The 13,691-nt window shown below is 47.0% G+C and overlaps 1 protein-coding gene across 1 annotated transcript in view; it reads left to right on the plus strand.

Annotated features, from left to right (window-relative positions):
* The window catches only part of LOC115551334 (spondin-1), a 51,788-nt gene that overhangs the window by 13,536 nt on the left and 24,561 nt on the right, over nt 1-13,691 (plus strand). Inside the window, exons 4-6 of the mRNA XM_030367026.1 lie at nt 1,724-1,797; nt 2,200-2,322; nt 3,006-3,154. Of these exons, the coding sequence (XP_030222886.1) occupies nt 1,724-1,797; nt 2,200-2,322; nt 3,006-3,154 (346 nt within the window). The remainder of the gene's footprint in view (nt 1-1,723; nt 1,798-2,199; nt 2,323-3,005; nt 3,155-13,691) is intronic.

A 13,691-nucleotide genomic window follows, 5' to 3' on the forward strand; every position in this document is an offset into this window, starting at 1 on the left:
GAAGATAATTGAACACTTTAAATATCAGAAAATAATTAATCCTAATTTGGTAACACGAGTGGACCAACGCCGGTCTTCTTAAAGGAACACCACATAAAGACACTGCTCATCCCGTATCCAGAGCGTGGGGGGAGTGAGCGAGAGATTGGGAAGGTGTGCAGAATTGGAAGGATGTTGTTACTCAGTTCCTCCCCGTGGTACCAGGCCGGTAGTCATGAGACGAGAAGACACGCGCAAGTCGCGCATACTTACATCACAGGTAAAGCTATTCCCTTTCCATTCCTCATCTTCATCTACAAGCACTGCTCACGTAAGCACTGCCACGTGGCCAGAAGGAACAACATGAAGAGGGGGCGGCCGTACGCAAACACTGACGCCGTATATTTCACTTGTCTGCTTCAATTTCACGCTCAAACGGTCATAGCATGTCACGGGCTATATTGCACCGCTCAGAGTAAGTGTGGAATTGATGGGCTTAATATAACAATATAAGTCTACTTAATGCCCCTTGTCTCTGCAATCTTTTTCTCCCCCCCCCTCCCCCGTTCCATCTCTCCGTCGTGGCATTCGACTTCATATCCTCGTTTTTATGTCGTGCTATAAAATACAATAACTGTCAAGTGGCTGCCGTGGCGACGGGTGGTGCGCCGCCTCTGTGTCGCCGGCGTCCTCGTGTGAAGTATCAAAGAAAGACGCGAGAAGTCGGCGCCGTTCAAGCCAAACGGCATGCTGGGAAATGTTCTGCTTGGCAGTCGAGTTAATTGTTCCCCAAACACAAGGTTGGGCCATGTGGCACGGTAACGGCAGCCGACAGGTGAGGCCGTAATCATAGTTATATAACATAATTTAATTATATAGTAATATGATAAAGGAAATATTAATCGAGTACGGGATCCCAGACTCTATATTAACTCTAATAATATATATGCGATCACTCTCTCACGATCACTTACATTCAGGGAATTATTTCCATTAACGGACGCGAACAAAACCGTTCTCCTCTCGGTGGAAGGGCTATGGGGCTGGGTCTAATAGATATTAAACCGTGTTAAGTGGGCGCACTACATTAAATCATGAATTATAATTGGCATCCTGCTGGGACACTTCTGAGTTATTCATATATTCATAATCATAGATTCTACACCTTCCCGTGCCCGCCCCTGTCCCCCCAACAGCACCACTTCCCTGCTCCCGAGTGTGACTGGGGGGTGTGTGTGTGTGTGTGTGTGTGTGTGTGTGTGTGTGTGTGTGTGTGTGTGTGTGTGTGTGTGTGTGTGTGTGTGTGTGTGTGTGTGTGTGTGTGTGTGTGTGTGTGTGTGTGTGTGCGCGCGGTGTAATCGCATCACAAGCGAGATGTGTTGCCCATGTCCATTATGACACCTAGGTGAGACCATTACCACCCAGACCCGACCACCAGAGGAGAAATGGGATGGCAGTATTGGATGAAAAGACGGGAAGCAGCACCCATTATAGCACTCTAATGGATTGCCGGCTCTCTTTCGCTCTTTTTTTACGTAGGCCACCATGTCTTCTAGTTTTCTCCCGCTCACCCCTTCAGACCCCCTCTTGATCCATCTTGCGCCCTCTCACTGTGTGTGTGTGTGTGTGTGTGTGTGTGTGTGTGTGTGTGTGTGTGTGTGTGTGTGTGTGTGTGTGTGTGTGTGTGTGTGTGTGTGTGTGTGTGTGTGTGTGTGTGTGTGTGTGTGTGTGTCCGTCCACACAGGGCCAGCATCGTCCAGAAGAGGGTCATCTACTTCCAGGATGAGGGCTCCTTAACCGTGCAACTCTGTGAGAAAGGTGACGCGCCTCTTTCATCCTCTCGTGTTCTAGCTTGAATAGGCGGCTGCCATCTTATTCACAAACGTGGTGAACCCTTTGTCCCTACTTTAGGTTATTTACTACTAATACTAAATTTCGTTTTGCAAGTTTGTCAATAGATTCCCAGAACGAAGCGCCTCTGTTGTGTGTGTGTGTAGCCGTGTCTGCCGGTGATTACTTTGCTTCGACATGGATTGTAAAAAAAAACAACATGAGATTTACGCAACCTTTTCCATCCGTGTGTGTGTGTCTGTGTGTGCCTCTGCATGTGAGTGAGTGTGTGTGCGCCAGCGAATGTGTGTTGGCGCGGCGGTGGCTACATTATTTACTCACTGAACTATGCGCTGAAACGGGTTTGTGTGTCCTTCTCGCCTCCGACAGAGCACGTTCCCGGGGAGGCCACGCTGCCCCCGGCCCTGGAGTGCTGTGCGTGCGGAACAGCCAAGTACAGACTCACCTTCTTTGGAAACTGGTCGGAGAAGATCCATCCCAAAGACTTCCCCAGTGAGTCCTACGTTGGGGGATCAATAAGCGACGCTACCAGGGGTCGTTGTTACAAAAACCGTGACTAACCCGTTATCACATCGTCTCTGTGTGTTATCTCTGCGCCCTTATTCAGAACAGAACAACATCGGGATTCGTGGAACATCACGATATTATCTGAAATCGAAACGATATGAGTTATTGCATTATAATATTCGGAGTAAGAACTGTGTTGAGGTCGAGATCACATTATTATTTGAAAAATAGTGAAATAGAATAGAAAAAAAGTGCTGAATATTATTCATCACAGGATCAATATTGAGGTATCTTATTTCCTAGCATGTGAGACAAAAACAATGTTCAGATAATCTTAGCATCATATAACATTAATCAGAGTAAAACTAATATTTTGATCATTATTATTAATATCATAGGACATTCTTATTTGGGACCTACACAATGTTAGCATTCTTATCGTAAAACGTTCAACATTTGAACCAAAATTCTGACTATTAAAATGTGACTATATGTAGAGCAGCAACTACACTATTAGTATCAAATACATTATTTGTATAAAATGATAGATCTCATTATCTTAACATCATGACGATATTGAGAAAGGTCCACATATTTACATTATCATAACGACAATATCATGAAAAACAACTCTGTTGTCCATGTGACTTCCTCTTCCTGTGTCCCAGGACGGGCCAACCACTGGTCTGCCCTGATCGGGGCGTCCCACACCGCGGGGTACACGCCCTGGGAGTATGGGGGCTACGCCAGCGAGGGCGTCCGGCAGGTGGCCGAGCTGGGCTCTCCCATCAAGATGGAGGAGGAGATCAGACAGAAGGTAGGCCTAGCTGGGGTTTGACTTTAACCCTGCTTTTTTCTTTGTGCGTTTTATGAAGCGGAAACGCATTAATGCATCGAGCGAGTCCATTTGGATCAGAAGGCATCGCTGAGATGGCAGGTTCTGCTCAACGGGGAAAACTTTGCGATGGCATTTTAGATGCTCTTTTTGATTATAATTTTGAGTCAGAACTTCAGCTGCAGTTCCAAATTCCCCTTAATCTGCTGATATTGAATATCACCTTGATTCGCTTCTAGACATCGGGCTCAAATTCCTCTCTAAATTCAGTCAGGTTGTTCACTCTCGCGAGCCCCACGGGCACACCAATTTCCTCCGGCTTCACGACTATCGGTTGGAATTTGGCGATGGTGTTAAATCCTCATTTCCATAGAGCGTATGGAGCAGGGATTAACATCAACACAGTGTCCATGTCCGACACTGTTCCCCTGCTGTCCCTCATTATCCCTCCCATTAAAGCATATGCTCCCCCTCTCCGCCTAGCGCATAGCGAGCAGGCCAGGCGGCTCCGTGCCTCCGAAGACGTCTCTGGGCTGGAGGGTGGGACGGTGAACTTACCCACAGACAGCTGGGGCTCGGGGAAGGGCAAGGGGTTTCTTGAGAGGGAGAGCGAGGGAGGGAGGGAGGGAGGGAGAGAGAGGGAGGGGGAGAGGGAGGGAGGGAGGGGGGGGAGGGAGAGAGAGAGAGAGAGGGAGGGGGGAGAGAGAGAGAGAGAGAGGGACAGAGAGAGAGAGAGAGGGGGAGAGAGAGAGGGGGAGAGAGGGGGAGAGAGGGGGAGAGAGAGAGAGAGAGAGAGAGAGAGAGAGAGAGAGAGAGAGAGGGGGAGAGAGAGGGGGAGGGAGGGAGAGGGAGAGGGAGAGGGAGAGGGAGAGGGAGGGAGGGAGGGAGAGGGAGAGGGAGAGAGAGAGAGAGATCGCATTTGTCTGCATGAAGAGATAAAAGCTTATCTGCAACTGGTCGATTCTTTGGTTTTACCAATCTGATTTCTTTTTTGTGTGTGTGTGCGCCCATGTATGTGTGTACATACATACACATGGGCACATGTGTGTGTGTGTGTGTGTGCGACCATGCACAACACACTCTGAAACACTTGGATTTCTGTCTTGTTTCCAGTGCATCATCCCGTGTTGAGGGGGCCGTGTGTGTTTGTGTGTGTGTGTGTGTGTGTATGTATGTGTCTGTGCGTGCGTGCGATCACGCACAACGCACTCTGCAACACTTGGGCTGGATTTCTGTCTTCTTTCCAGTGCATCATCCTGTGTTGAGGAGGGCTCAGTGCGCCGTTCCTTCTCTCCCAGTCAGGGTTGAGGGGGTCTCAGGTCGCCGTTCCTTCTCTCCCAGTCAGGGTTGAGGGGGTCTCAGTTCGCCGATCCTTCTCTCCCAGTCAGGGTTGAGGAGGGCTCAGTGCGCCGTTCCTTCTCTCCCAGTCAGGGTTGAGGAGGGCTCAGTGCGCCGTTCCTTCTCTCCCAGTCAGGGTTGAGGGGGTCTCAGTGCGCCGTTCCTTCTCACCCAGTCAGTGTTCAGTGCTGCACCGCGGCCGTCAGCGCTGAGCAGTAGGGTGTTCATGGGGGGCTCGGCACTCCGTTGTGTGCTGCCTGTCAGCTCGTGTTGGCTCGCTGTACAGCGAAATTTAAGGCTGACAGACAGCTTACTCGCGGCTTCGCCGGCGGCCCTGTCCCTCCCTGGCAGCGAGCACATGCCATGGAGCTCTCCGTGTAGGCCGCTCTATAGTGGACAGAGTTCATCGGACGGTGGTCTCTGGACTGAAAGAGGGGCTTTTGAGTGCAACACTGAGCGACACGGTTTGGGGTTTTTATCGTGAGAATGACGGTAAAAGGCTGTTCGTCTTTTAAAAGGATGGATCTTGAGTGACTGCCGGGCTTTCAGAAAACCTCTATTTGTGTCTCTTCAGTGGCCTTTTGCCTATTGCTTCTTTAATATTACCATATAAATCACTGTTATTATCGCTCTCTCTCTCTCTCTCTCTCTCTCTCTCTCTCTCTCTCTCTCTCTCTCTCTCTCTCGCATTCTCTCTGTCTGTGGCTGTCTCTCTTGGTCCCTTTCTTTCTCTAAGTTCATCTCTCTTGTGTGAATTTTGTCTCCAAACTTTTGTCAAAAACACACACACACACACACAATGACACACACTGACGCAGCTCAGAGAGAGAGAGAGAGAGAGAGAGACCTGCTGCAGAAGGAGCTGGGAAGCGAGTGCGGGTCAGTAATCCCTGTATTAGCTGAGAATCCCAACCATCCATCCGGGAGAGAGAAAGAGAGAGAGAGGAAGCACTCAGCTGTGGTGACGGGACGACACGGCCTCCAGGCATAGAGTCAACCCTCTGTGGGAACAACAGTCTCAACAACAGCCCTCTGGTGCTCTCTCTCTCTCCGCTCTCCTGACCAAGACAAATGACCCTGACCAGCAGAAGGCCAGAGTGAGCCCGCAGGCATGGCTTCACCCAGAGCTCCCCTGCTTTCACACTGACGCCAAGCGTAACCCCGGAAGGTGCCTTCTAAGCCCTGTGGCTTAGAAGGACGCTCTGGGTCCCTGGACTTGTTTTCCTTATTTTAGATATGATGCACAAAACTTCGGATGGACAATTTTTTACAGTTTTACACAGAGATCGCGGAAAAGACCGTTCTGAGGTGTGGTCGTTTCAGAATACAATACATCTGGCTCATCACCCTGGACAAGATCCATCAAGCATGGGAGAAACCATGAGTAATTCAGCTTATTTGGTAAATGAATTACTGTCTTTTCATGTCATTTCTTCAGCGTGCAGAGGCTGTGTGCTGTCCTGACACATCGGGGTTGAACCAGTGCTTCAGCATTAGCCGCTCTGTGTGCGTTGCCTCTAACAGCACTGGACCTGTCTCAACGTGCCCGGGAAACTGTTCACCTAGATTCCTCGGCGATAACGCCTCCTTTAAGTGGAACCAAGGTCTCAAAAGGAACTCTGCACTTTAAATTATCAAGGACATGAAGACCACACACACAAGCGTGCGTGCACGGCCACACATGCACACACGTCAGTCTCTCTCTCTCTCTCTCTCTCTCTCTCTCCCTCTCTCCCTCTCCACCTGTCAGATGAAGGGTAGAAACACAGTCTCCAAGCCTTCACCGTTTCCCGCAGTTTTTACTGGGGTGTTTTTTCGCTCTGGTGTAACAATATCGACATTCTCAGAATATAAATGTTTTTCTCCCTTTCTCAATGGCATGCAGCCACTCCTCCGCGCGTCGTCGGCGGCACGTTTCTGGATCCTCTCTCTATTTTGGCTGGCTGCCTTTGTCGCCGCCTATACAGAGTCTGTAGGAGACAGGGGCGCAGCGAGACTCTTTGTGTTCCCCCAGCCTCTCTAGTTGAATTTGGAACGCTTGTCGCGGCGCAGTGCTTCCTGGTATTCATAGCCGCCTCTTCAATGGATTTATGCTTTGATGGCTCCCCTGTCTCACATGTTGAGTGGGTGAAAAAAACAAAAAAGGCGAGCGAAAACAGCTGAAAGAATGAATGTCAAAGCTTAAAATATGACTAATTATGCGTGGTGATGCCAGATGGACGAATTTCAAACGGTGCATCACATGCGCACAAAGAAATGGGTAGATGTAATAAAAAAATGATAATTTGGTTTGATCTATAGTGCATAATGCTACCTTATTGTGATGATTGCCATACCGGAGATTCACATAGTATGAAAAGAAAACCTAATTTCGACTCTGTACTCTAATTATGAGTTTTTAAAAGTGTTAAAAGATAAAGGTTACAATCAAGACAGAAGACGCCGTGTCCCCTGTTGCAAGGGGGTGGGGGGGTGGTTATAAATAAATGACACCACCCTTTTCCCTTCCTGTTCTTCTTAATGTCAACGCTTCGTCTCTTACTTCCAAGTAAGTCGCAAGAACCAAAAAAAAGAAGGGAAAAAGACAAATTCTCAATTGCTTGAAAATGTCAAATGAATCCCGGAGCATATTACACAACCACCAAAGAGCTGCGGTGGGAGCACCCCACCCCCCCCCAAGACAGCACGCGGGGCCGGAAGCAGAGAGGGACGGTGTGTTGGGGAGAGGAGCAGCCGTAGCCTTGCTAATTAAGACTTTGTTCTGAAATGTCAGGTGCTCCCAAACACACTGCACTCAAACAGGAGAGCGCCAGAGCAAAATGTCACATGGCTTGCTGACCGGTGGGCCAATGGGCGTGGACTCTCTGTCGTGTCTGCAGCCCAAACTAAAAGAAGGTCTGATTAGACCTACACCGGTTGGACGTGGATCAGATCATTATGCTCCCCTTCATCTTTATTCATTCCATTTACTTCATTTCCTTCTGCTCCGATCACTCCGTTATAGTGATCCTTACAATTGAAGACAAAACCGTTATAGCTCTGACTTATATAAACTGCAGTGCAAATAACCTGAAATGTGAGTGCTCATTAGAAACGAGGAGTTGTCTTGTTGTCGACACTTTATCCGTGGATAAGAATTTGGATGTTGAAGAGGGGGGGGGGGTTCATATGTTGGCAAGACATTTGATGCTATCACTGCTGGGCCTGGATGCAAGAGGCAATGTGATCTCGCTCCAGAGTGTGGATCTCATGATCAACAAACGCAGTTCAATACCTTTTTCTTCCACTATGAATTGCCTTCTAGGTGGAAGGTGATATCGACCTTTGATAGTCAAAATGACCTTCAGAGTGGAAGGAAGAAGCAAGCGCTGTGATTACGAAGGGACGTACAGTAGACACTGAATGTTCTCTGAACCTCTTGGTTCTGATATAAAGAGAGCTCCCGGCCTGACCTTCATCCAACTCTCAGAAAATAAACTCAAGAGTAGCAGTGGGTATTTTTAGTCTGACTTGGCTTTTCTTCTCAAGGCCTGTTTCAACCTAAAATGAGTCTCCACAAAAGACAGATGAAAACATCTATTCTCTTCTCCCATTCGTTTCTCCTCCCCGCCTTTCCTTCGCCTCATTTCTGTCTTTCCCTTTCACTGTCCCAGCTTCTGTTTCATCGTCTTTTATTCTCTCATTTCCTTCAGGCAAATGAATGTTCCTCTTTCCTTCAGTGCTGGCTCTCTCCCTCCTATTGTTTCAGACTGTGTTTGTGTCCGGCTTGTGTTTACTCCCAGTCTGATGCGGTCTAAAGACTCCAGACTGATTGCAACAGCGCAGGTTTGTTGGCGGAAAGGCGGGTCTGAAGCTGAAATTGGTGGTGGGGGGGTTGTGTGTGTGTTTATGTGTGTGTTTGTAGGGGGAGGTGTGGTTGTTTGGGTTGTTGTGTTGTGTTGTCAAGGTGTTATCATCCTTCACTTTCATCTGTGTGTATACACACCCCACTTCACAGGAAATTGCAGCAGACCGAGCATAGACAGGCAAGGGACACACACACACACACACACACACACACACACACACACACACACACACACACACACACACACGGAGAGATCTCTCTCTCTCTCTCTCCCTATCTCTTTTATCTCTCTCTTTTTATCTTTCTTTCCATGTGTGTGTGAGCTTATTATGACCATCATCCTTTTGTTCAGGTGTGATAGTATTGACAATCTTTGAATATAAATTATAAAAATTGCTGAATGAGTATCTTCAGCCAGCCTATAGAGAATGAGTTTAGTCTCTTATTTACTCTCTCTCGCTCGCTCTCGCTCTCATTCACATCCTGGGCTGCAAACTTGCCCTCTACATTGACAGTCTTCCGCTGTGTCCTTAATCGTCAGCTGGTTTTGAGCCCTAATGCCACCCGTTAATCACCGGGTTGTCCTCGGTGGGGCTTCACTACTGCCCCCTTTCACTTGTATCCATGGCATGTGCAATCTTTTTCTCCCCTGGTCATATTCGCTGTGTGAACTAGATAACCAGGCACATTCTCCATGCATGCGGTTCAATTGACTAGGCAGCAACGTAATCTTGCGTCTACAGAGCACGCAGTGTACACAGTGGGCACATTTTTTACATTCCCCTCACATCTGTGTGTGAGTGTGTGCATGGGTGAGTGTGTGCGCCCGTGGATGGGAGCATTCCTGGGGCTGCGAGTTTTTTTTTCTTTCGATTTCACCAAACTATTTATGGATTTCACACTTAGTTCACCCAAAGTTAGGACGACAACCGCAAGCAAATGCTTGTGTGTGTGTGTGTGTGTGTGTGTGTGTGTGTGTGTGTGTGTGTGTGTGTGTGTGTGTGTGTGTGTGTGTGTGTGTGTGTGTGTGCGCCATGTGGGAACAGTATACTGGTGCCATCTTTCCCTCTATTAGAGCCTGAGAGATTGTTAAATCGGTGCGCTGCTGTGGACTCGACGCACACACACGCGCGCGCGCACACACACGCACACTAGAGCTGTGTTGAAAAAATCGATTTTCCGATTTTTAATCGATTCGCATATTAATGACCGATTATCGATTCGTACATCCAAAGATCGATTTTCTTTTAATTAAAAAAAAAAAAAAATCGAATTTTATAAGTTAAAAATTTATATTTTATGGGATTCCCCTGAACACTTAGGGTGCTGCATATTCTTGAAAACAAATCTTGAGTGTGGTTTTAGAACAGATTTGAACATGCTCATATAGACGCCATTCAGTGCTTTTACAGTTTAAAATTGTTCTGTTCTTATGTTCGCACTTTAAAGAACAATGCTCAACGTTTGCATTTTATACTTCCAGTTTCGGTACTTCTCAGTTTACTAAGTGTGAGCAGTTTTAAATTAAAAATGCTTTTGGTAGCAACCGCTTTTGGGTGAATTCTTAATTATTTTCAAGCATAATAATAATGCACTGGTTAGTGTCCCAGTAGGAATCCACTGTTGCAGATATAGTCACCTCAATGATGTCCTCCATTTATTGTCCTGAATTATCTTTCTTGAAGGTAGATTGACCCTTAACCTTTTCATCAGTCTTCCAGCCATCAGTAACTACCAATACTTGTAAGATTTGCTGTTTAATATTGATATAATACTAGTTTTAATATGTTGCTTCTCTACACAGTCATGAAGTGAAGGAAACGGTTCAAATACATTTTTAATAACATTAACCCCCGGATCGAATCGAAATCGGATCGAATCGGAAATCAGATCAAAATCGGATCGAATCGGATGGAATCTGAGAAAATCTGAAAAAATCGATTCTGAAACTTAAAAATCGGAATCGAATCGATTCTTGAAATTTGATTCGAAACCCAGCTCTACGCACAAACATTCAACACACACACACACACACAGGCACACACACACACACACACACACACATTCAACACACACACACATTCAACACACACACACACACACATTCAACACACACACACACTCACATTCAACACACACACACATTCAACACACACACATGCAAACACACACACACATGCAAACACACAAACTTGAGGAGGTCCTCCTAGGGGGTTTGTGATTGGATGCCGACAGATGGACAGCAGTCGGAGACTGGGTCTAATTGGTCGAGGGGTTCAGTGGGGCCATCGCAGGGAGACAAGTGGATCCGTCGAGCCAAAGATTAAGACCATGGCGCCCGAGACGTTTCCTTCTCTCGTCCAGGAGGTTATTTTTCCTGTTGTTGTCTTATTAGAGTGTGATGGGGGCTGCGGCAGGCTGGCAGCGTGAGCCGGCGTCACACAGAGAGCACGGCAGCACTGCGGCCATTAAGACCGGAGAGTACCTTAACGCCAGCTCCTCATACTGTGTTTAACCCCAGCACCGCCACGCGAGGTGGTTAGCCACTAGCATTCAGTCGCTTTCAGCTGTTCAAGTCTGTGTTGAAAGTCTTTATCTCGTTTTTTTTTGTATGTTATAAGAAAGATTATGTTAATAATTTATAAATATGTTCATTATATATATATTTATTGTAGTTATTCATTTCTTGAAATGAATGTAGCCTAGGGGCATGTTTCTGGCTTGAGGGCAGTCATTATTTTCACACAGCACAATGTTTGTTTATTGATTTTATTCAATTATTCATGGCCTAGTAATTTGTTTCGATGGTGTATTTCAAGACGGCAGTCTTGATTTATATGAGATTGGTGGTCAGCCCTTGTTTATAGGGTAATAAGCTTGACAAATCAATACCTTTTAAGTTTTGGTTCGTTTTCAGCCGAAAGTACAGTACAAACAGAGTTTTGGCATTTCAATTACAACCATTTATTTTTAAACGCAGGGAAAAAGTGGATAGCAAAGCACAAGATAAAGATGAACAACATTTAGAATAACACATTCAGATGGTGACGCTTGCTTTGCAATGCTTTATTATTATTATTATTATTATTATTATTATTATCATTGAGGGTGATAAATGACCTTGGCCGATTCACAATGCAGCTCTTGAGGTCCCCCCCTCCCTCTCCCTCTCCCTCCCCCACCCTCTTTCTCTCATTCTCGCCCTCTCCCTCTCCTCTTCCTCTCTCCGGGCTCTGTGATGTTGAAAGGCTTGGACGGCTGACTTTGTACTGGGATTTGGCTTCACATCAGCATTGAGCGCTACCAGGGGACGGCAGACGGGGATTCGGTCATTTCATCTATTCATTTAATATTATTGACTCAAAATGCCTCCTGGATTCCCTTTTTTTCATTTTAAGATGAGATTCAGGTGGACACTATTATTAGCTCCATAGATGCGTTGGTCACTCAGGATGGGAAATGTATTTACTATGGGCAGTATAAGCAGGACATACAGACACATCACTACCCTCCACTGATGGTACCCCCCTCCCTCCTACCCTTTCCCCCAGCCTCTCTAAACGTCATTGTTTTAACAAACTATTTATACATTCTGCATTGTGGTGACAGAGCTCCGACTGGGTTTCACTGGGTTTCACTGGGTTGTTACCTTGAGGCTGTGGTTACCTGCTGGCAGCAGATCGATTGAAGGGGTGGGGGGAGGTGGCTCAGACTGTTGGTCCAGGTAGCTTGCTCTCTCTCACTCTCTCTCTCTGTCTCTCTGTCTCTGTCTCTCTTGCTTGCGCTCTAGCTCTCTCCCTCTCTCTCTGTCTCTGTCTCTCTCTCTCTCTCTCTCTCTCTCTCTCTCTCTCTCTGTCTCTGTCTCTGTCTCTGTCTCTCTGTGTGTTTTTATATTTGTATTCTTTGTTACGGCAAAGATTTGTTTTGAAGGTTTCTGCCCGAAAGTGGGATGCCAGCAATTGTTCTGTTGATATCAATGTAGAGGAGATAAATATACAAACACGATTGAAGCAGTTTTGAAAATCTTCATTAATAAGAGCAATTATTTCTTCCTTCCAAATAGCACGCAAGTAACGTTTTTAATAAAAAATAAATCACTTGCTTTTCTGTATTCCCGAAGGCGCTTTGCCTTGCTAGCTTCCCCTATTATGCATATTTGTTGGTTGTTCCAATTTGTCCTGTGTGCATGTATGCAGCAGTGTGTGGGTGTGTTTGTGTGTGTGTGTGCGTCTGTGTGTGTGCTCGTTTTGATGGCTGCGTGTATGTTTGTGTGCGTTTGCGTTCATGTCTGCGACTTGTGCCTGCATCCATGTGTGCGTGTCTGTGCGTGCGTTTGTGCTCGTAGGACTAATTGGGAATTTGCATTCACTAAAAGCCCTGGACGCCACCTGAGATGCAGAACCACACCTGTCGTTTGTAGCTGTGCGGAAGTCAGTTCAGGATTAAGAGCCAAGCGACCGCCCCCCTCCACACATCAGCACCCACACCAGCCTCACACGTCCCCAATTACCTCCCCAAGCTGCTGCTGCCTTGGGCCTCACGGTCTCAGCCACCTGCCAGCACAACTAATACCACAGAAATGACAAATCAATAGTCGTAGTCTCCAGGATGCTGGCTTTTAGTATGGCTTTTTTCCCCCGGTAAATCCATGTTTTCATTCCTTGACCGTTTTCCGTGCCTTTATTTCTGCCCATATCTCTGGCGATTGGGACCCGGTCTGACGATCTCACATTTCTTAATTTCCGGTCGACCCTCAGATGTGCTCAATCTCAATGTGGGACATTCATACCCCCCCCCCCGTGGTTCTTTCTTTCCTTTTCTGTCTCCTTGTTGTAGCAGGAGCTCTTCCCCTGCCTCTGTTCCCCCCCTCCTGGGTGATGTAACACGCCATTTCCTCCCCCTATAAATTGTACGCATCCCAAGCTCCTCATCAGACCACGCCGTAGTCACTTAAAACGGACGCCAGTCTCCAACGTAATCACTTCTGTTGAACACACCAAGCCGACTCCCCCTTCCTCCAGTCCTCGGCTTCCATGACAACATAATTACGGACGGTTCCAACGGAGAGCGGACACGGCCGCGTGTAGGGGGGCGGGAACGCCCCTACCTGTGAGAATAGATGTACTGGGCTGTTCCCTCCATGACAGCTCCCATTCCCCTCAGCAACCCTCTGGTGCTAGTTCAGCATCTCTACAGTGTTAGTGTGGTATCACAGAGTCTCAGTCGTGTTAGTGTGGTATCAGAGAGTCTCAGTAGTGTTAGTGTGGTATCACAGAGTCTCAGTAGTGTTAGTGTGGTATCACAGAGTCTCAGTAGTGTTAGTGTGGTATCTCA

Source organism: Gadus morhua, chromosome 9 (assembly GCF_902167405.1).
Source record: "Gadus morhua chromosome 9, gadMor3.0, whole genome shotgun sequence".
NCBI classification, from domain to species: Eukaryota; Metazoa; Chordata; class Actinopteri; order Gadiformes; family Gadidae; genus Gadus; species Gadus morhua.